This window comes from Coregonus lavaretus, assembly GCF_964263955.1.
Source record: "Coregonus lavaretus genome assembly, chromosome: 4".
Classification (NCBI taxonomy): Eukaryota; Metazoa; Chordata; class Actinopteri; order Salmoniformes; family Salmonidae; genus Coregonus; species Coregonus lavaretus.
Window position 1 is genome coordinate 69208797 of NC_139991.1, and position 24291 is coordinate 69233087.

General features: G+C 43.0%; 1 protein-coding gene across 1 annotated transcript in view; it reads left to right on the forward strand.

The window, feature by feature from the left end:
* Nucleotides 1-13180: 13180 nt before the first annotated feature.
* LOC311127833 (protein crumbs homolog 2-like) overlaps nucleotides 13181-24291 on the forward strand; it is a gene marked incomplete at both ends in the record, with an annotated part of 34371 nt that continues 23260 nt past the window's right edge. The window contains one exon of the mRNA XM_084159714.1: nucleotides 13181-13247. Coding sequence (XP_084015840.1) covers nucleotides 13181-13247 — 67 coding nt within the window. The remainder of the gene's footprint in view (nucleotides 13248-24291) is intronic.

The window sequence follows — 24291 nt, forward strand, 5'->3', positions numbered from 1 at the left end:
AAGTCAGAAGTTTACATACACTTATGTTGGAATCATTAAAACTCGTTTTTCAACCACTCCACAAACTTCTTGTTAACAAACTATAGTTTTGTCAAGCCGGTTGTGCATGACACAAGTAATTTTTCCAACAATTGTTTAAAGACAGATTATTTCACTTATAGATCACTGTATCACAATTCCAGTGGGTCAGAAGTTTATATACACTAAGTTTACTGTGCCTTTAAACAGCTTGGAAAATTCCAGAAAATGATGTCATGACTTTAGAAGCTTCTGATAGGCTAATTGACATCATTTGAGTCAATTAGAGGTGTACCTGTGGATGTATTTCAAGGCCTACCTTCAAACTCTGTGTCTCTTTGCTTGACATCATAGGAAAATCAAAAGAAATCAGTCAAGACCTCAGAAAAAAGAATTGTAGACCTCCACAAGTCTGGTTCATCCTTGGGAGCAATTTCCAAACGCCTGAAGGTTACACGTTCATCTGTACAAACAATAGTACGCAAGTATAAACATCATTTGACCACGCAGCCGTCATACGGCTCAGGAAGGAGACGCGTTCAGTCTCCTAGAGATTAACGTACAAATCAATCCCAGTACAACAGCAAAGGACCTTGTGAAGATGCTGGCGGAAACAGGTACAAAAGTATCTATATCCACAGTAAAACTAGTCCTATATCGACATAACCTGAAAGGCCGCTCAGCAAGGAAGAAGCCACTGCTCCAAAACTGCCATAAAAAAGCCAGAGTACGGTTTGCAACTGACATGGGGACCAAGATCGTACTTTTTGGAGAAATGTCCTCTGGTCTGATGAATCAAAAATAGAACTGTTTGGCCATAATGACCATCGTTATGTTTGGAGGAAAAAGGGGGATGCTTGCAAGCCGAAGAACACCATCCCAACCGTGAAGCACAGGGGTGGCAGCATCATGCTGTGGGGGTGCTCTGCTACAGGAGGGACTGGTGCACTTCACAAAATAGATGGCATCATGAGGAAGGAAAAGTATGTGGATATATTGAAGCAACATCTCAAGATATCAGTCAGGAAGTTAAAGCTGGGTCGCAAATGGGTCTTCCAAATGGACATTGACCCCAAGCATACTTCCAAAGTTGTGGCAAAATGGCTTAAGGACAACAAAGTAAAGGTATTGGAGTGGCCATCACAAAGCCTCTCTGCTCGACTTCTTAGTAAGGTAACCGATTAAATGTTACCCCAGCAGCCTGTGCTTGCTTGTAGTTTGCACATCCAGGTACTGAGCACCACAGCATGACTAAACTTTACAGTTGTTGTCGGCATAAAAATAAATAGTTATTCGCAAGCTGATGTTCTATGAACGACTGTCTGATCCAGTGAGTAACGTTAGCTACCTGTTGACACCCTTTCTCAACTGGATCCACCTCGACAGGGGTGGTACTACGTTCTGACATCGCTATGAATTCTGGATATTGTGGTTTACAATCAGGAAATGTAGATGGCCCGTTTCTACCAGTGAGATGCAGAAACGCTCGTATTTGCGCGTTGTGAGGAAATTATTGATTCTTATGACACATTATATGTTAATAACATTGTCGTATATGAAGATTATGACTTTGTTAATGTTTTTAAGTGGAATCTGAGAGGATGTTTATTTGGCAGAAAGAGAGCCGTTTTTAGTGTGACGCCACATACAAAAGACAGGAAGTGTGTGTTGTAGACAGGGGATTGGACAGTAGAGGGAGCCACCCATATCTTGGGAAGATTATATATACTGGGTAAAAACGAAGAAGAGGTTAGAGCGGCCATTGCAATCTGGGACGCCGCTCTCCGGGTGTCATGACATCTGTAAAACTTATGCTGGAATCTTGTGATATGAATAAAACGTATGATCAAGGGTTCAGTATGAGCGGACTCCTTTGTTTCACAGCAATAATTGCCAGCATTGACTCGACACTACAACATATTAATGGACATTTATAATTCAATTCATAGTCCCCTGTAGCTCAGTTGGTAGAGCATGGCGCTTGCAACGCCAGGGTTGTGGGTTAGTTTCCCATGGGGGGGGGGGCAGTATGAAAAATGTATGCACTCACTAACTGTAAGTCGCTCTGGATAAGAGCGTCTGCTAAATTACTAAAAATGTTTTAAAAAATAAAATAATGTAAAATTCAATACAGTGAAAGAGCAGCGGTGAAATTTCCCTGTAAGATTAACTCGAGGCTTGAGTTTTAAATATCCAATTCATCTCCAGAATGTATCTCATGATTATGTTTATTGCAATTAACTCTAAAGGTATAATATTGTATAGCTGCATTTGGAAGGAAATACACTGTGCTGATCAAGCACGTTTCAGTACAGCCACCTACCGGTAACCTGTCCTTCACCTACCTGTGACCTGTCCTTGACCTACTAGTATGAGTTGCTGTGGCAGATAAGAGCACAGTGAGAAGGTTCAACTGCCTTTGGCCTACCAATGAGTGTAAGCAATGCTGATATGTCAGGGAAGGCCTGACACAAACCCACAGATCACACAGATAGACAGATACTGTGTTCCTGGAATGCATTGCCTCTCAGAAGCGGGAAGTCAACAGAACTTTACTAAGACTGACATGAAGTCTACAGAAAGAACAACATGATGAACAACTTGTAATGCAATGGCAGCTAACCATATGTATGACAACTGACGTCACTCTCTCGACATTTGGCAATGACAAACATTGGAATAAAAGATTGTATCTATTATTGCATATTTTAAGCAGCCATATTGTCAAGTCTCATTAAGATGATGGCTGTTCAAAAGATGAGTAGGTTTATCCAACAAATGTCCACAGCTACAGGGTACAACAAATGCCAACGGAAAAGTATGTGTAAAATAAAGAGCTACCAAAATACCTGTTTAGATGCTCCTGTAGTTGTATTAGCAAAGTTTTGACCCTAAAGGATCTTTGTAAGGCTGTCACCTTTTTCTTATATTATTAATGCCCTGTGCTCTCTGACCTGGCCGTGACCTGGCCCTGACCTGGCCCTGACCTGGCCGTGACCTGGCCCTGACCTGGCCGTGACCTGGCCCTGACCTGGCCGTGACCTGGCCCTGACCTGGCCCTGACCTGGCCGTGACCTGGCCCTGACCTGGCCGTGACCTGGCCGTGACCTGGCCGTGACCTGGCCCTGACCTGGACATGACATGGCCTTGACCTGGCCCAGCTTTACCGCTTATAAAGTGGAGTGAATAAAGCATGCTGTAAATCAGCCTGCAAGAAAGAGAAGAGAGGAAGTGTTTAACATCATGAGAGGAGCTCATTTATGTTTATTCTTATGATATATCTTATTCAAGTTCAAGTTTCAAGTTCAAGCCTTTTAATACCCACATTGCAGTCATAGACACTGAAATACATAGGTATGGCTAACATAAAAAATGATCAGTGGTGTAAAGTACTTAAGTTAAAAAATACTTTAAAGTACTTCTGAAGTCGTTTTTTAAAATATATCTGTACTAATTTTTGACAACTTTTACTTTTACTCCACTACATTCCTAATGAAAATATGTACTTTTTACTCCCATACATTTTCCCTGACACCCAAAAGTACTCGTTACATTTAGAATGCTTATGCAGGACAGCAATATGGTCCAATTTACACCCCTATCAATATCACTATGTTTCCCCTGGCCCAACTTAAACACTCCATTACAATCTCCATTACAGATTAAGGGCAGTCTAAAGATATCCTTCAGTAGCTTGGTCCCAGATTTGGATGTGCTTGCCTTCAGCCAAGTCCTTCGACTAACTATTGCTGTCATGATAATGGGAACACGACAGGCAGAGAGGAAGCCAAAGCACAATCAGATCTGGAGCCAGGCTAATCTTTCTGAGAAAGTTCCTATGACTGGAGTTGTCTGTGCCAGCCTGGGCTCTCAAATGTTCCATCATGTCTTTGCAGACATTCTAGTTGTTCCCACAACTGTTCCCACAACTGATTGTCCTGTTGCATCATTGGGTTTTGTATCTGAGTAATGAGTAACACTGTAATAGCAATCGTATCGAAAAATGTGACGCCTTCATCTCTGAACAGAATAATATATGGCTGGATTCAATCCGATCACGCGTTTTCAACAATGCCCCTTTTAAAAAGGCAATGTTCCCGTGTTTGTAGAGATCGCATTCACAGTAAACGCTGCAAATGTCGGCTCAACCAGAAATTGCCTTGTGGTGTCAAGCGCGCTACAACACGTGATCGGATTGAATCCCGGACATAGACACGACTTTGACTGTCAAGAAGTAATCAAATTTCAGAGAAACAATGATGGCCAGCACTAACAATAAAGCTTGGAGAAAGGTTGAAGAACCGAATTATCAAGCTTAGAGAAACATCAGGCACTTGCTTTGTGTGTACGGCGAGCACAGTCTTTAAATTTGAAAAGCTACTTAGCCCCTTTGGGCCACCGTACTTGTGACTGCTGTTATGCAATAAAACAGACGAAACAACCCCTTTTCAGAGCTCTGACAGTATTTATTCAATAGCAACCTGCCGTCACCACCCAGGACCAAGCCGTACCACAGTCGCAATGTTCACTGCTGTTCGTCAGTCTGTCAACTCTGCCTCCATGACGGCTCTGAGGGCTCTCATTGAAGCGGTTCCTTTAACGGCCCCAGTAACGCATCTAAATGGACGCCAGTTGAATGGCTTTATTGCACCTCTGATTAAATCAGCATAAGCCGGTCAATAGCCCGTAAACGGCCCAGTGGTCAGACAGGCAAAGCCCAGTTCTGGCGGCTCCCAGGGGGTGAGATCTGGGCCAAAACGCTGGGAGCTCTCGCTGCTCTACTGTACTGTAAGGGAAGTGCTGTTTTAGGATTACACAATGCCTGAGGTGACATACTGTATGGACTTCAGTCACTGAGACGATGGCTGGATGGTTCTGTTAACTCACTGGAACGAATGGCAGCCATGTTGGGAGTCGAAGTCAATTCAATTATTTATATATGCACTGCCAGTCGAAAGTTTGGACACATCTACTCATTCAAGGGTTTTTCTTTTTTGTAAATAAAATTACATTGTAGAATAATAGTGAAGACATCAAAAATATGAAATAACACATATGGAATCATGTAGTAACCAAAAAAGTGTTAAACAAATCTTAATATATTTTACATTTGAGATACTTCAAATAGCCACCCTTTGCCTTGATGACAGTTTTGCACACTCTTGGCATTCTCTCAACCAGCTTCATGAGGTAGTCACTGTCACGAGAATGTTGTTATCTCAATGGTTGCAAGCTTTGAATAATTGTAAGGCTCTGGTTTAAAAATGAATTAAACAAAGTCCCGTTCTGCAATAGGTCCGTCTTTTTATTCATGAGAGCTCTGGCGCTAAAAACACACACAGCCTTTTTATATGCATTCACACAAAGGAACTTTGCTCCGCCCACCTTTAGGCGGCCTGTGACTTTCCACAGTATAGAATGTTTCTTTCAGCAGTTTCTAGGTCCCCCTTACTATGGAATGTTGGCCTCCAACAGTTTCTACCCATCTTCCCTGTTAGTGGTTTTATTGTCTTATAACTCTAACACAGTTTACACATTTATACAGTATCGGGGTGGAAACACTTTAGTCATTACTTTACACATACAAATTCTTCTATCAATCACCTGGAATGCATTTCAATTAACAGGTGTGCCTTCTTTAAAGTTAATTTGTGGAATTTCTTTCCTTCTTAATGCGTTTGAGCCAATAATTGTGTTGTGACAAGGTAGGGGGGAATACAGAAGATAGCCCTATTTGGTAAAAGACCAAGTCCATATTATGGCAAGAACAGCTCAAATAAGCAAAGAGAAACAACAGTCCATCATTACTTTAAGACATGAATGTCAGTCAATACGGAACATTTCAAGAACTTTAAAAGTTTCTTCAAGTGCAGTCGCAAAAACCATCAAGCGCTATGATGAAACTGGCTCTCATGAGGACCGCCACAGCAATGGAAGACCCAGAGTTACCTCTGCTGCAGAGGATAAGTTCATTAGAGTTATCAGCCTCAGAAATTGCAGCCCAAATAAATGCTTCACAGAGTTCAAGTAACAGACACATCTCAACATCAACTGTTCAGAGGGGACTGTGTGAATCAGGTCTTCATGGTCGAATTGTTGCAAAGAAACCACTACTAAAGGACACCAATTAGAAGAACAGACCTGCTTGGGCCAAGAAACACGAGCAATGGACATTAGACCGGTGGAAATGTGTCCTGTGATCTGGAGTCCAAATTGGAGATTTTTGGTTACAACCGCCGTGTCTTTGTGAGACGCAGTGTGGGTGAACGGATGATCTCCGCATGTGTAGTTCCCACTGTAAAGCATGGAGGAGGAGGTGTTATGATGTGGGGGTGCTTTGCTGGTGACACTGTCTGTGATTTATTTAGAATTCAATGCACACTTAACCAGCATGGCTACCACAGCATTCTGCAGCGATACACCATCCCATCTGGTTTGGGCTTAGTGAGACTATCATTTGTTTTTCAACAGGACAATTACATTTGACATTTTAGTCATTTAGTAGACGCTCTTATCCAGAGCGACTTACAGTTAGTGAGTGCATACATTTTTCATACTGGCCCCCCGTGAGAAACGAACCCACAACCCTGGCGTTGCAAGCGCCATGCTCTACCAACTGAGCTACAGGGGACCTCCAGGCTGTATATTATGTTAATCGATTGTTGAACTGGAATTCACCCCCACCTCTTCCCCTCTATAAAATATGTCCCCTCCCCATTACTGTCCAATTACCTGGCCCTGAGTGCTCTCCCCCAAACTATTCTGGCAAAAAGTTCACAAGCCAACAAGGTGAAGAGTTTGGATATGTATTTTTGTGTCTAATTTACTCTCCCAAGATTAGTAGAGGAACTCAGAAGTGCCTCTGCAGAGTCTTTGTAGCATGGGCAGCTCGCTGAACCAAAATACTTGCGACCTGAAGACTTACATTAGCTCCCTGAGCTAACTAATGCATTGGTTGACATTTTCACCATGCAAAATTGTTCAACAATGTGTGTTATGAAGAGGCAACTATGTATCGCTCAGTAAGCTGTAATCGCCTCCTAACGACATCTTTGAAGAAGGTAAATCACACTGTGAGATTATAATGAGGTTTACGGCATTTTTTGCACATTTCACGTTGATTTTGCACTACGAAAATGTCACCCCTAGGCATTAAACTCAGCAGGCAAACACATTCTTGCGGCAACCCAGGTTCGAACCCAGTCAGTCACATCCAGACGAGGGCTTTGTTTGTGTACTGTATCTGCCCTCATACTATTTAAACATGCGGGGATTGTTGGGGGAAGAGACTCTCTGGCTCATTGTCTTTAGACGTTTATGACTCTGACTTTATGCTTCATAAAGGGCAAACAGATTTCAACTGTTCTTAGGAAGCCTAAGCTGTATTGATGTTGTTGTGGCCGGATTGACTCTCGTTACCGGCACCTCCCATTTTTGGCCATTCAGGTTATCACTCCCGGTCAGTGAGGGAGTGACTCCCCTTTGAGTTATCTGTGTAGCTCTTCCATTTGTTATCTTGTTGACTTGGCATATCTGATGAAATACTGAGGACAGATGAGTTTAAGGGGGAGCGCTTGACAGCATGATTAAAATTGCCACATGGCATCTTCTTCTTATAGTCTCAGGTTTCATAAAAATTTGAATAAACAGTCAACCTAGTGTGTTATCTATGAATGAAGTGGTGTAAATACTCCACAGTAGAGCTGGGAGGATAAACCGGAAATGATCGACAATCGACCATACATCGCAGGCACTTTGCTGATATCGTTTATTACGATAAGTAGCCTACACTAGAGAAATGTCAAGGGTGATTGTTAAAGGGACAATTGGTGGCTACAACCATCAAACCAGTAGTAGTAGTTTAAAGGGTAATACAAATTAACTGTGGTGCAGATTAATGTTATAAAGCTATCCTTCTAGTTATCATTATCACATCAATTCAGGCAATTTAGCACCATATGGATTTTTGTCGATATCGCCCAGCTCAACTACACAGGAATGTAGTGTGTGTGTGTGTGAGTGTGTGTGTGTGTGTGTGTGTGTGTGTGTTAGTGCTAAGCGATTAGTCCTTTTTGAGGTCAGTTCGGTTTCGATTTCGGTTTCAATTATTATTTTATAACATTAAAGGCACTTTAAGTTGTTGCGTATATTACATTGGTTTTATTTGATGACTTTATTATTTCAATAAGTCATCATCTCATCTCTATAGAGCTGCTGCCTATGCGGTTTGACAAAACCACTATTTTAGTAGTTCTTCAAAGTAAATAAAGCATACTTTTATGACCGCTGAATACCAACTCTCAATTAGATCAGGGTTTCCCAAACTCGGTCCTGGGCCCCCCCTGGGTGACGTTTTGTTTTATGCCCTAGCGCTACACAGCTGAATCAAATAATCAAAGCTTGATGATGAGTTGATTATTTGAATCAGCTGTGTAGTGCTAGGGTAAAAACCAAAACGTGCCCCCAGGGGGGCCCAGGACAGAGTTTGGGAAACCCTGACTTAGATCATGTGTATTCAGGTAGAAATATAGTACCTCACAAAGCAACTGCTCTCTATCTCTCTCGATCGCGCAAGAAACACAGTCTGGACAAGTAGGCCCGCAATGGATTATGGTAATTGTAGTTAATTACCACGTTTTCGGCACTTAACTATGTAGAATATTGGCCTGTTGGAAACTACAACTCCCTACTATATCGCACAGTTCGGGCTTGATCTGATTTATCTCTAGAGAAACTACACAATGTGTGCATTGAGCTCACAGAAAACCCCTGGAGCTCACAAACCCTTGAAAAATAACGGACATTTCAGGTAATCGCTCAGCTCTAGTGTTTGTGTGGCCTGTGTGTGTCACGGGTGGGATCTAAACCCAGGTCTCCCATGGGAGAAACCAACATCTTGACCATTAGACCAAGAGAAAATTCCTCTTGTGGTAAGGGTGACTTATTTTGTATCCCAGTTTGCTATGCACTTGTACGCGTGTGTCTCCACACGTGTTGCTAAATTGACAGCGATACCACACTTTGGTTTCAATCTCGGTCAGGAGGGGTAACACTTGACTTTTGGTTACTTACTCACTCCTCCTGTGATTTAGCCATCAGACGTTCATCCTGGCTATCTGGTTGTGATAAGACTGTCTTTTCAAGGACGCCTCAAGAAAACAACCAACAACAACCTCCTCCATGATGAGCTGCAGGCATGTGTCATATCATGCTTCGGCACACGCTGCATTCCAAGATCCAGAAAAACACCATGTTGATTATAGTAAGGATGTCCCGTGAAATCTGCCGAAAAAGGGATCCTGAAAAGATTACATTGTAAACATTCAAATAACTTAAAGTACGTGATTCAAGAGATGGGCAATAGACAGAATGTCCTCCCCCTTGCAACAATAGGACATTTTCCCATTCATTTTCAATTCCTGATTTCAATTGAGTTGAGATGGGAATTGACCTAAAACCCTTAAAAGAAGATACTAGTCCAAGCCAAAGCAAAGTTACCACTATTGTATGCTCAGTCAATATCTAGACCCTCTCTTCCTCAATATCTGTACCCCCTATTCCTCAATATCTGTACCCCCTATTCTTCAGCATCTGTTAAGTGATTTCGAAGGGCCCCTTATATAGCCTACAGTATGGATGTGGGGCTGCTTATCCTGGGACCATGGTCTGTCTGTCAGGAAGGGGGGCAGCTGGGGTCGAGTTTATCCCTTAAGTCTGGCCTTTTCCGTGTCTTTAGGCTTTCTGGACAAGATTGGCTGCTGTCTGTCTTGTGCCCTGGGCTATGACATGCAAACACACACTCAGACACGCATGCACAAACGTATACACACACATGAAGGCATGCACACGTACTGTACATGCAGTATATACAGAAACACACTAATGTACAGTACCTGCACTCACACACAGAAACAGTTTGCTGTACAAAAACAAACGTTTTTGTACACCAGCTTCAAACACCTGAAAATACCATATTTTTGGTTATTGAAAGGATATTTCACAACAGTTTAGATGGTACAATGATTCTCTAGGTTGTACCATCATCAACTGAAATTAGGCAAACTATTAGAATTTTAGCAACCAGGAAATGGCGGAGCAATTTCTGCGTATTGCACCTACAGTTGAAGTCATAAGTTTACATACACCTTAGCCAAATACATTTAAACTCAGTTTTTCACAATTCCTGACATGTAATCCTAGTAAAAATTCCCTGTTTTAGGTCAGTTAGGATCACCACTTTATTTTAAGAATGTGAAATGTCAAAATAATAGTAGAGAGAATTATTTCTTTCAGCTTTTATTTCTTTCATCACATTCCCAGTGGGTCAGAAGTTTACATACACTCAATTAGTATTTGGTAGCATTGCCTTTAAATTGTTTAACTTGGGTCAAACATTTCGGGTAGCCTTCCACAAGCTTCCCACAATAAGTTGGCCCATTCCTCCTGACAGAGCTGGTGTAACTGAGTCAGGTTTGTAGGCCTCCTTGCTCGCACACGCTTTTTCAGTTCTGCCCACAAATGTTCTATAGGATTGAGGTCAGGACTTTGTGATGGCCACTCTAATACCTTGACTGTTGTCCTTAAGCCATTTTAACACAACTTTGGAAGTATGCTTGGGGTCATTGTCCATTTGGAAGACCCGTTTGCGACCCAGCTTTAACTTCCTGACTGATGTCTTGAGATGTTGCTTCAATATATCCACATAATTTTCCTTCCTCATGATGCCATCTATTTTGTGAAGTGCACCAGTCCCTCCTGCAGCAAAGCACCCCCACAGCATGATGCTGCCACCCCCTGTGGTGAATGATGGACGGAGTCAGGCGCAGGAGTAAAATAACCGGATGCAGATTTATTCCTTCCAGACATACAATGCACCTACAACGGCAATCGAAACAGGTACAGGGGAAACAATCCTCCCTGACCAAACACAGTCTCAGAAAATAGAATAAATGTAATGACACAGGGGAAAATCAACCCTGGCAAAATAAATGAGAGAGTATCTCAACCGAGCTACTCTCCTCCCACATAGAACAATCACTCACAAAGACAAGGGGCAGAGGGAACACTTATACACAGACTAATTAGGGGATGAGCACCAGGTGTGTGTGATTGACAAGACAAGTGGAGTGATGAGAATGGGAGCGGCAGTAGCTAGTAAGCCGGTGACGACGAACGCCGAAACCTGCCCGAACAAGGAGGGGAGGCAGCCTCGGCGGAAGTCGTGACACCCCCGTGCTTCACGGTTGGGATGGTGTTCTTCGGCTTGCAAGCGTTCCCCTTTTTCCTCCAAACATAACGATGGTCATTATGGCCAAACAGTTCTATTTTCGTTTCATCAGACCAGAGGCTATTTCTCCAAAAAGTACGATCTTGGTCCCCATGTGCAGTTGCAAACCGTAGTCTGGCTTTTTTATGGCGGTTTTGGAGCAGTGGCTTCTTCCTTGCTGAGCGGCCTTTCAGGTTATGTCGATATAGGACTTGTTTTACTGTGGATATAGATACATTTGTACCTGTTTCCTCCAGCATCTTCACAAGGTCCTTTGCTGTTGTTCTGGGATTGATTTGCGCTTTTCGCACCAAAGTACGTTCATCTCTAGGAGACAGAACACGTCTCCTTCCTGAGCGGTATGACGGCTGCGTGGTCCCATGGTGTTTATACTTGCGTACTATTGTTTGTACAGATGAACGTTGTACCTTCAGGTGTTTGGAAATTGCTCCCAAGGATGAACCAGACTTGTGGAGGACTACAATTTCAGTCTTGGCTGATTTCTTTTGATTTTCCCATGATGTCAAGCAAAGAGGCACTGAGTTTGAAGGTAGTCCTTGAAATACATCCACAGGTACACCTCTAATTGACTCAAATGATGTCAATTAGCCTATCAGAAACTTCTAAAGCCATGACATCATTTTCTGGAATTTTCCAAGCTGTTTAAAGGCACAGTCAACTTAGTGTATGTAAACTTCTGACCCACTGGAATTGTGATACAGTGAATTATAAGTGAAATAATCTGTCTGTAAACAATTGTTGGAAAAATTACTTGTGTCATGCACAAAGTAGATGTCCTAACCGACTTGCCAAAACTATAGTTTGTTAACAAGAAATGTGTGGAGTGGTTGAAAAAATGAGTTTTAATGACTCAAACCTAAGTGTATGTAAACTTCCGACTTCAACTGTATAAATGTACATTTACACACACTCTTACACACATAACATTCCTCTCTGTAGTCCCCGCTAGGTGTTGTACGGCTGAGCGATAAGCCCAATGTTCACAAAGGAGCCATCAATCTGCTGAGGACGCTAATGACCTAGTGGCTAAAACCTGGACCGTGTTCACCCCTACTAATACAACTCTGAGGGTCAAACCTGGACTGGACTGCTCCCTCTAATACAACTCCAGAAGGTCAAGTCAGGCTAAAAATGCTAAATGTATCCCCCCTGGATTGGATGGATGTACCATTGTATGCGGCCATTAAGAAATTTGGCATGGTATTAGCCATGCAGACTCATATATTTGGAGTGACCACTGATGAGGACTAGGTTAGAGTTAAACTATTTGCTATGTGGTATTTTATTCCAGTTAATTAGGTATTTGAATTGGATATGGAATTTGAATTGAATGTATGAAAGGGATGTTAGGTATTTTTTAAAATTACAAATGTAGTGCCCAATGACTGAAAACTGTCAGGGACTGTTGCATTAACCGTGCCATGATGTTGTAGGCAACACATTAAAGAATAAGCTTTAACACTGGTAATCATGACCAGTTGCAATTGATATCTCCTTCCATGAATAGGGTTAACCCCAGTAGCTGTTCATAACAAATGAGGAGGGATATAGTAAGGTGGGGTAAGAGGGGGAGATGAGACGAATCCACCCCATGTTTACTGATCCGTGCCTTGTTTTCCAGCCCCCTCCCTCTCCTACCTCCCTCTCCTACCGGCTGAATACACTCTCTCACTCTGGCCAGGCTGTCTCTTCAGGCTAATGTTGCTCTCATTACCAACAAAGCATGGGCAGCCAGTAGCATGCCAACAGCAGAACAGGGCAACAACAAGAGACTCACTAACTCTGCTAACTCCAGAATACCAAGACGGGTGCTATTAAAGTGAAAACATTGTATTATTTTTTTGCTTCTTTAAGTCCCGGGTCACTTGATTCACCATGGAGTTTGGGAAAATTCGTTTGAATCTCAAAACAGTGCTGTTGACCATGATGATGTTCAAATGGGGTAAGTCTCTCATTGCAAGTGATCGACATGATGCTACGGGACAGGGTGTGAATGTATCATAGTGCAAAAATGACATCCTGTAGCGCTTTCTTTAAAGTGCCAATATGCAGTTCAAACAATAACAAAGTCAGTTGAGGAATAAGACTGGAGAAATGTAACCACTCTCAAATTCATAGACAAAACTGTCTGGATCCAGGGACTGACCATCCATTATATAAAAATGATAGTTTTAACCATGTTTTGAGGCTGTACAGTGTTTGTTTACATTTACATTGTTTACAAGCATTGAAGTAAAACAAGCTTATATTTTGGGTTCTGATGGGGTACAACAGTATAACTAAGCTCATGAGGCATTTATAAGTTATATTCTTTAAGAATCAATGGTTATATATTATTAATTTAAAAGTCCTAAAATGGATGTAGCAATCACAGATTGCCTCTTTAAGTTGGAGAAGATTTTGAATGTGAAGAGAAGGTATGGCAGGGGTGTAAGCCCTTACAGAGGAACAAGTGCGCCACTTGCCAGTTGTTGTGGGCGGCTCGTAATCCCCTTTCCTGAAAGCAACAGGTTGCGTGGAAAGATTATTGAAGGAAGTGAGTAAACATCTTAATGCCCCACAACACATTTCTGAAGTATTTTAATCAGAAGCTCCAACAGAAAAAGTTAACTAATTAATTTCTAAATTGCAAAGTAATAATTTATTTTAATATTTTTTCATACGTTTCGACACATGCAGTTGCTTTACTATTCTGCTTTAAATTAATTTATTCCCAAATATGAATGATATTCTACGTCACAAGAAACACAAATTATATTTCCCACAGTTTCTAAACATTGTCCGTGTTCAAGAGCATCGAAACAGTGATGTATCATGGGTAAATTGTGACAGAGTAGTTATTTAGGATGCAAGGTGATTTGTAAATCAGTCAGTCTCAATTTGTCTTTAAAGTCGGATGAGCTTTGTGTTCCCCTGTTGTCACAAATCCACTGTGCCTTTGGTTTTTGACTCTCCTTGGCATTGGTTTGCATGGAACCCTAGTCCGAACTCTTCAAAATAATTGTTTTAAAGAATTCCCCTTTTTCCCCTTGGTTTCAACTGACGCTAGTACCACCAACTCTTTACAACAAGTGGCCTGAAGAATTCCCCCTCGTCTCCCTGTTTTGAGAGATGCTGCTCGATGTTACAGGGGCAGGGCGCATTCATTACGCCGATTCTGTTGCAAAACGTTTCTTAAACGGAATGAAACGGGGAGGGACCTATCTGAATTTGTCCAATATAAACTCTTGTTTTAGTTGCAAAACGTTCCATTTTGCAACTGTTTGGACTGATTGCACCCCAGGAGTGGTTCTCAGGGTGGAGCTTGGCTGCTTTATGCTCATTTTGCCCCATGCACCCCCAACTGACGGGAGTCTGAAACAGAAAGAGCGGGGGTTGGTAGGCGACTACGCATTCATTGTTGCTCATAACCATGACAACGGGCCCTCAGACTAATTTCCAGGGCATTATCGGAGGGCCTCAAAAAAAGATTAGAATTTGAGGCTAATCACTTTGAGCAACATCTTTTGCTTTGACGACGTGGAACCCAGTTGAATGAATATCTTATCTGGGGCTCATTAAAATCAGGAGCTTGATGAAAATGTTGTATTATTGACACAAAGCTCAAGATATTAGTGATTAGAGTGAAAATACTTTCCATGAAATCAAGGTGTATCACTGAAACAAATGCTGAAATGCACTGCAAGTTTCATTGAGGAAAATAAGTTTCATTGAGGAAAACTGAAACCTGCACAGGAGTTTAGTCCACTGTTTCACAGTTCTCCAGTTTATAGTTCAGAAGCGAAGGCAGGGGTCCATGTCAAATCATGCATGCATGCAGAGATAGGCTAGCCAAGAGTGAGCTCACTGATGAGAAACTCCATTGAGGCGAGCAAATGAATGGACACAATGTGAGGTCGCAAACAATCTCAAGAAAAGCCCAAAATCATGTGTTTGAATGAATCTCTGAATTAAATACCAAAGTTAGTGCTTAACATGTTTCTACGTAGCGTGCTAACTCTCGTAGCTCGGTTCCACCCACTCAGAGTGTGGGACCCCCTGGTGTTTTGTTTGCGGATTAGCCACGGCCACTTGTCCACAGGCAGATTACTATCTCTCCGTGCCCCAGAGGTTTCTTCTCAAATACGTTTGTTTGATGGGGAAGAGGGATCTAGGGAAGGGGTCAAGGTGTTACAAAACCAAACAACCTCACATCTCAAAATCCGCCTTCATGTAAACCGTACCTCTCACTCTCTGGTACCACCACCACCAGAAATGACCTGTCCAGGACCAAGGTTTTTTTTTTTTTTTTTGAGGGGGGAAGGAGATTATTTTAATTCCCAGTTCCAGACAAAGACGACAGTGGTCAGAAATCACCTCACAGGCCCTTTTTAAAAATCACTCCACCATGCTGACCCCTAGCTCCTCCCCCACACTGACCCCTAGCTCGTGACAACATAGACAGAGAGAGTCAGCAAGAGAGAGAAAGGGCTGAATTCAATCCGTATTGAAGAAGTATTGCGGAAGATCCGTGTTATAGCTTGTTTGAAATTTAAAGGCAATGTTCTCGCATTTGCAGAGACTGCATTCACGGTAAATGCTGCATATGTCGGCTCAATCGGAAATTAACTTTACATTTTGACACAGATTTTCTGTGATACTTCCGCGATACGGATTGAATCCAGCCCAAAGAGAGAGAGAGAGAGAGCTAGAGGGAGAGAGAGAGGGGGAAGGGTTCTGTCAGATGTCAGTGACAGCCTCTCCGTCTTTCTTTTCCCCTCTCCCCCTCCCTGGGCCAGGTTTAGATCCATGGTAGAGCTGTCTGCTGTTCTCCCCTCTCTCTCCCTCCCTGGGCCATGTTTAGATCCATGGTAGAGCTGTCTGCTGTTCTCCCCTCTCTCTCCCTCCCTGGGCCAGGTTTAGATCCATGGTAGAGCTGTCTGCTGTTCTCCCCTCTCTGGGCCAGGTTTAGATCCATGGTAGAGCTGTCTGCTGTTCTCCCCTCTCTCTCCCTCCCTGGGCCAGGTTTAGAACCATGGTAGAGCTGGCTGCTGTTCTGGACACTGTTGACTTTCTCCACTGTCTGTTTGAACTGAGGAGACCCACTGTTCAAAAAATTGTTGAATCAATGTTGTTTCCATTTCATTTCAACAAAATAATTATATGTGATGACATTGAATCAACATGGAAAACTGATTGGATTCCCCAATTTAAGGGAATTTCATTTTTTTCACCAATGTCATGGTGAATACAACCGAAAGTCTTTCTTAAACCCACCTTGCAACTGATGCAAACAGGGACCTTGAAAAGAAAGCTCACTGTTCACTGCTCCTGAATGTGACCTTTTATTGAAGCCTTGTGACAAAACAACAATGTTTCAAATGACATGGTCTTGTGTGCACAAGAACAGTGAAATGAATTTCTTGCTTGCTCTTTCCCAACAATGCAGTAATCAATATCAGTAGTACTATAAAAAATAAATAACAAAAAGTCAAATAGAACAAAAACACACAAGAAATTGAAATAAGACGAACACGAGAAAGTACAGCACATTAGAATTCAGACCCCTTCCCTTTTTCCACATTATGTTACAGCCTTATTCGAAAATGTATGAAAATATTTTTTTTTCATCATCAATCTACACACAATACCCCATAATGACAAAGCGAAAACATCTATAAAAGATGAAAAACAAAAATACCTTATTTACATAAGTATTCAGACCCTTTGCTAAGAAACTCGAAATTGAGCTCAGGTGCATCCTGTTTCCATTAATCATCCTTGAGATGTTTCTACAACTTGATTGGAGTCCACCTGTAGTAAATTACATTTATTGGACATGATTTGTAAAGGCACACCTGTCTATATAAGGTCCCACAGTTGACAGTGCCTGTCATAGCAAAAACCAAGCCATGAGGTCGAAGGAATTATCCATAGAGCTCCGAGACAGGATTATGTCAAAGCACAGATCTGAGGAAGAGTACCAGAAAATGTCTGCAGTGTTGAAGGTCCCCAAGAACACAGTGACCTCTATCATTCTTAAATGGAAGAAGTTTGGAACCACCAAGATTCTTCCTAGCGCTGGCCGCCTGGCCAAACTGAGCAATCGGGCAAAAGGGCCTTGGTCAGAACCCGATGGTCACTCTGACAGAGCTCCAGAGTTCCTCTGTGGAGATGGGAGAACCTTCCAGAAGGACAACTATCTCTGCAGCACTCCACCAATCAGGCCTTTATGGTAGAGTGGCCAGACGGAAGTCACTCCTCAGCAAAAGGCACATGACAGCCCACTTGGAGTTTGCCAAAAGGCACCTAAAGGACTCTTAGACCATGAGAAACAAGATTCTCTGGTCTGATGAAACCAAGATTGAACTCTTCGGCCTGAATGCCAAGCGTCACGTCTGGAGGAAACCTGGCACCACCCTACGGTGAAGCATGGTGGTGGCAGCATCATGCTGTGGGGATGTTTATCAGCGAAAGGGATTGGGAGACTAGTCAGGATCGAGGGAAAGATGAACAGAGCAAAGTACAGAGAGATCCTTGATGAAAACCTGCTCCAGAGCGCTCAGGACCTCAGACTGGGGCGAAGGTTCACCTTCCAACAGGACAATGACCCTACGCACACAGCCAAGACAACGCAGGAGTGGCTTCAGGGGGTGCCGGTACAGAGTCAATGTGCGGGGGCACAGGTTAGTCGAGGTAATTGAGGTAATATGTACATGTAGGTAGAGATAAAGTAATGCAAATTGTCCGGGTAGCCATTTGATTAACTGTTAAGAAGCCTTTTGGACCTAGACATAGCGATCTGGTACCGCTTGCTTTGCGGTAGCAGAGAGAACAGTCTATGACTAGGGTGGCTGGAGGCTTTGACAATATTTAGGGCCTTCCTCTGACACTGCCCGGTATAGAGGTCCTGGATGGCAGGAAGCTTAGCCCCAGTGATGTACTGGGCCGTATGTACGGTCGGAGTCCGAGCAGTTGCCATACCAGGCAGTGATGCAACCAGTCAGGATGCTCTCGATGGTGCAGCTGTATAACTTTTTGAGAATCTGATGACCCATGCCAAATCTTTTCAGTCTCCTGAGGGGGAATAGGCTTTGTCGTGCCCTCTTCACGACTGTCTTGGGGTGTTTGGACCATGATAGTTCGTTGGTGATGTGGACACCAAGGAACTTGAAGCACTCAACCTGCTCCACTACAGCCCTGTCGATGAGAATGGGGGCGTGCTCGGTCCTCTTCTTTTTCCTGTAGTCCACAATCATCTCCTTTGTCTTGATCACGTTGAGGGAGAAGTTGTTATCCTGGCACCACACGGCCAGGTCTCTGACCTCCTCCCTATAGGCTGTCTCATCGTTGTCGGTGATCAGGCCTACCACTGTTGTGTCGGCGGCAAACTTAATGATGGTGTTGGAGTCGTGCCTGGCCATAAAGTCATGGGTGAACAGGGAGTACAGGAGGGGACTGAGCACTCACAACTGAGGGGCCACCGTGTTGAGGATCAGCGTGGCAGATGTGTTGTTACCTACCCTTACCACCTGGGGGCGGCCCATCAGGAAGTCCAGGATCCAGTTGCAGAGGGAGGTGTTTAGTCCCAGGGTCCTTAGCTTAGTGATGAGCTTTGAGGGCACTATCCAGGTGGGAAAGGGCAGTGTGGAGTGCAATAGATATTGCATCATCTGTGGATCTGTTGGGACGGTATGCAAATTGTAGTGGGTCTAGGGTTTCTGGGATAATGTTGTTGATGTGAGCCATGACCAGCCTTTCAAAGCACTTCATGGCTACAGACGTGAGTGCTACAGGTCAGTAGTCATTTAGGCAGGTTACCTTGGTGTTCTTGGGCACAGGGATTCTGCTTGAAACATGTTGGTATTACAGACTCAGTCAGGGACATGTTGAAAATGTCAGTTAAGACACTTGCCAGTTGGTCAGCGCATGCTCGGAGTACACGTCCTGGTAATCCATCTGGCCCTGCGGCCTTGTGAATGTTGACCTGTTGAAAGGTCTTACTCAAATCGGCTATGGAGAGCATGATCACACAGTCGTCCGGAACAGCTGTTGCTCTCATGCATACTTCAGTGTTGCTTGCCTCGAAGTGAGCATAGAAGTAATTTAGCTCGTCTGGTAGGCTCGTGTCACTGGGCAGCTCGCGGCTGTGCTTCCCTTTGTAGTCTGTAATAGTTTGCAAGCCCTGCCACATCCGACGAGCATCAGAGCCGGTGTAGTACGATTCAATCTTAGTCCTGTATTGACTCTTTGCCTGTTTGATGGTTCATCGGAGGGTATAGCGGGATTTCTTATAAGCATCCGGGTTAGAGTCCCGCTCCTTTAAAGCGGCAGCTCTACCCTTTAGCTCAGTGCGGATGTTGCCTGTAATCCATGGCTTCTGGTTGGGGTATGTACGTACGGTCACTGTGGGGACGATGTCATCGATGCACTTATTGATGAAGCCAGTGACTAATGTGGTGTACTCCTCAATGCCATCGGAAGAATCCCGAACATATTCCAGTCTGTGCTAGCAAAACAGTCCCATAGCTTAGCATCTGCGTCATCTGACCACTTCTTTATTGACCGAGTCACTGGTGCTTCCTACTTTAGTTTTTGCTTGTAAACAGGAATCAGGAGGATAGAGTTATGGTCAGATTTGCCAAATGGAGGGCGAGGGAGAGCTTTGTACGCTGCTCTGTGTGTGGAGTAAAGGTGGTCTAGAGGTTTTTTTCCTCTGGTTGCACATTTAACATGCTGGTAGAAATGACATAAAACGGATGTAAGTTTCCCTGCATTAAAGTCCCCGGCCACTAGGAGCGCCGCCTCTGGATGAGCGTTTTCCTGTTTGCTTATGGCCTTATACAGCTCATTGAATGTGGTCTTAATGCCAGCATCAGTTTGTGGTGGTAAATAGACAGCTACAAAAAATATAGATGAAAACTCTCTTGGTAAATAGTGTGGTCTACAGCTTATCATGAGATACTCTACCTCAGCCAAGCAAAACCTTGAGACTTCCTTAATATTTGATTTCGTGCACCAGCTGTTGTTTACAAATATACACAGACCACCAGTCCCTTGTCTCACTGGAGGCAGCTGTTCTATCTTGCCAATGCAGCATATATCCCGCCAGCCGTATGTTATCCATTTCGTCGTTCAGCCACGACTCTGTGAAACATAAGATATTACAGTTTTTAATGTCCCATTGTTAGGATATCCATGATCTTAGTTCGTCAATTTTGTTATCCAACGATTGTACGTTGGCTAATAGGACTGATGGTAGAGGCAGATTACGCACTCGCCATCGTATCCTTACAAGGCACTCCGACCTACGACCCCGATATCTCTGTCTCTTTCTCAATGTGAATGACAGGGATTTGGGCCTTGTCGGGTGTCTGAAGAAAATCCTTTGCATCCGACTCATTAAAGAAAAAATCTTTGTCCAGTACAAGGTGAGTAATCGCTGTCCTGATATCCATTAGCTCTTTTTGGTCATAAGAGACAGTGGCAGAAACATTATATACAAAAAAAGTTACAAATAACGTGAAAAAACACACACAATAGCACAATTGGTTAGGAGCCCATAAAACGGCAGCCATCTCCTTCGGCGCTATTCTACAGGTGTGCCAAGCTTGTAGCATCAAACCCAAGAAGACTTGAGGCTGTAATCGCTGCCAAAGGTGCTTCAACAAAGTACTGAGTAAAGGGACTGAATACTTAAATGTGATATTTCAGTTCTTAGTTTTTTTGACATTTTTGCAAATGTATAAAAAATAGTTTTTGCTTTGTCATTATGGGGTATTGTGTGTAGATTGATGAGGGGGAAAAACTATTTAATCCATTTTAGAATAAGACTGTAACCTAACAAAATGTGGAAAGAGTCAAGGGGTCTGAATACTTTCCGAATGCACTGTAAGTAAGCTATATACTGAGTCAGTTCAAGCATACTTAGTCAATGACTTTCCAGACATCTCAGTACCATAGAGCAGTCCTAGAATGTCTGCAGAAAGTGCTCATGGACTACCCAGACGGATTAGGTTGCCAATTGAAATGGGGTTGGGATTAGACCCAACTAGAGTAGGTTAAGATTACAATCAGGATGATCTCCAGGAAGATTCACATTCGATGCATTTTTGTGGCAAATTAAACGGTACATTGCTCAGACTCAGCTACTAACTCTGGGTTGTATTCATTAGGTCATGTAACAGAAAACATTTCAAAACATTTTTCAATTGAAAACAAAATAAAACCATATTTCTACTTGGACAAGTCCAAATATTGCCTCACTGTTTCAGTTATTTTCTTCTGTTTTCTGCCAAATGAACACAACCCTGGTCTGGACTGTCTGGTCTGCCTTGACTGACAGCCGAGCCTGGATCATCACCACACGCTGTGGTAAAAGATACCTACGAGCCCCAAGTCCTGTCCCAAAGTCCAGAGTGACTGGCATTCCACGCCCATGGCCAGGTTCACCAGAGATAAAAGGCATTGCTAGGTTAGATAGGCACCAGAGAGGAGGGAAGGTGGTGACATCACAAGAGTGGAATGTTTTAGCGATGACTTGCCCTCCTTTAGAGGTTGGAATGGGAGAGAAGGGGCTGTGTGGGAGATTGAGTGTGTGTTTGGTAAGGGGATTTGAATGAGGAGGTGCTGTGTGTGTGTGTGTGAAAGAGAGAGAGAGAGAGAGAAAATATGCATGTGTGTGGTAATGGGTTTTGGGCAAAAAAGCTGGAATGGGGAGGGGGAACTGTGTGTGTGTGTATATGTGTGTCTGTGTGTGAGGGGGAGGGAGGGAGGGAGGGAGAGAGATGGAGGGGGGTGATGAGTGGAGATGAGACAGGTGTGGGAGACGGCTGTCGCGTCTCGCCGTCCCAGAGGAACCTCCCATTGTGTCTGTGTGCGGTATCAGGTACAGTGGGTAAACATGAGTCAGTACCAGTCATCTATAATGAGTCAGGACCAGTCATCTATAATGAGTATGTACCAGTCATCTATAATGAGTCTGTACCAGTCATCTATAATGAGTCTGTACCAGTCATCTATAATGAGTCAGAACCAGTCATCTATAATGAGTCTGTACCAGTCATCTATAATGAGTCTGTACCAGTCATCTATAATGAGTCTGTACCAGTCATCTATAATGAGTCAGGACCAGTCATCTATAGTGAGTCAGGACCAGTCATCTATAGTGAGTCAGGACCAGTCATCTATAGTGAGTCAGAACCAGTCATCTCTAGTGAGTCAGAGTGAGTCAGGACCAGTCATCTATAGTGAGTCAGGACCAGTCATCTATAGTGAGTCAGAACCAATCATCTATAGTGAGTCAGTACCAGTCATCTATAGTGAGTCAGGATCAGTCATCTATAGTGAGTCTGGACCAGTCATCTGTAGTGAGTCAGAACCAGTCATCTCTAGTGAGTCAGAATGTGAGTCAGGACCAGTCATCTATAGTGAGTCAGTACCAGTCATCTATAGTGAGTCAGAACCAGTCATCTCTAGTGAGTCAGAATGTGAGTCAGGACCAGTCATCTATAGTGAGTCAGAACCAGTCATCTATAGTGAGTCAGTACCAGTCATCTATAGTGAGTCAGAACCAGTCATCTATAGTGAATCAGAACCAGTCATCTATAATGAGTCTGTACCAGTCATCTATAGTGAGTAAGTACCAGTCATTTATAGTGAGTCAGGACCAGTCATCTATAGTGAGTCAGGACCAGTCATCTATAGTGAGTCAGAACCAATCATCTACAATGAGTCAGTACCAGTCATCTATAGTGAGTCAGGACCAGTCATCTATAGTGAGTCAGAATGTGAGTCAGGACCAGTCATCTATAGTGAGTCAGGACCAGTCATCTATAGTGAGTCAGAACCAATCATCTATAATGAGTCAGTACCAGTAATCTATAGTGAGTCAGGACCAGTCATCTATAGTGAGTCAGAATGTGAGTCAGGACCAGTCATCTATAGTGAGTCAGAACCAGTCATCTATAGTGAGTCAGTACCAGTCATCTATAGTTTGTGTACGAGTCAGTGTGAAAATGAATCTGTAACTTTTTATCCCCTGTGGTACAACCAATCAGAGCTCAAACAAGAACACAGACACACATAAAAACTAAATGAAGTCTATTTAAGCCAATCAGTGCACTACACTTGCAACAAATCTTAACCAGAAATGAAACTACAGATTGTGCCTTTTATGCCTGGTTTTATTTGAATCTGTGGATTACTTCCTTCGTTTGCCTTCTTGGACCAGTGGATTCTATTTTGATACGTTTTGTGAAAAGTCAAAGACCGGGGCTCAAATCACAGTCAACACTTTAGTATACTTTTGTGTATGTCTACCTGGCTCAAATACTGTATGTGTGTTTATGTGTACATACTGCAGAAGCATGACTGGTGTATGAGCGTGTGCGTTTCGAGGATGTTTATTTGTCTACATGCTAATGTAGAGGTATAGTGTGTGTACATGCATAGCACTTGAAGTTGTGAGAATACGTACAGTGGAGAAAAAAAGTATTTAGTCAGTCACCAATTGTGCAAGTGCTCCCACTTAAAAAGATAAGAGAGGCCTGTAATTTTCATCATAGGTACACGTCAACTATGACAGACAAATTGAGAAAAAAAAATCCAGAAAATCACATTGTAGGATTTTTAATGAATTTATTTGCAAATTATGGTGGAAAATAAGTATTTGGTCACCTACAAACAAGCAAGATTTCTGGCTCTCACAGACCTGTAACTTCTTCTTTAAGAGGGTCCTCTGTCCTCCACTCGTTACCTGTATTAATGGCACCTGTTTGAACTTGTTATCAGTATAAAAGACACCTGTCCACAACCTCAAACAGTCACACTCCAAACTCCACTATGGCCAAGACCAAAGAGCTGTCAAAGGACACCAGAAACAAAATTGTAGACCTGCACCAGGCTGGGAAGACTGAATCTGCAATAGGTAAGCAGCTTGGCTTGAATAAATCAACTGTGGGAGCAATTATTGGGAAATGGAAGACATACAAGACCACTGATAATCT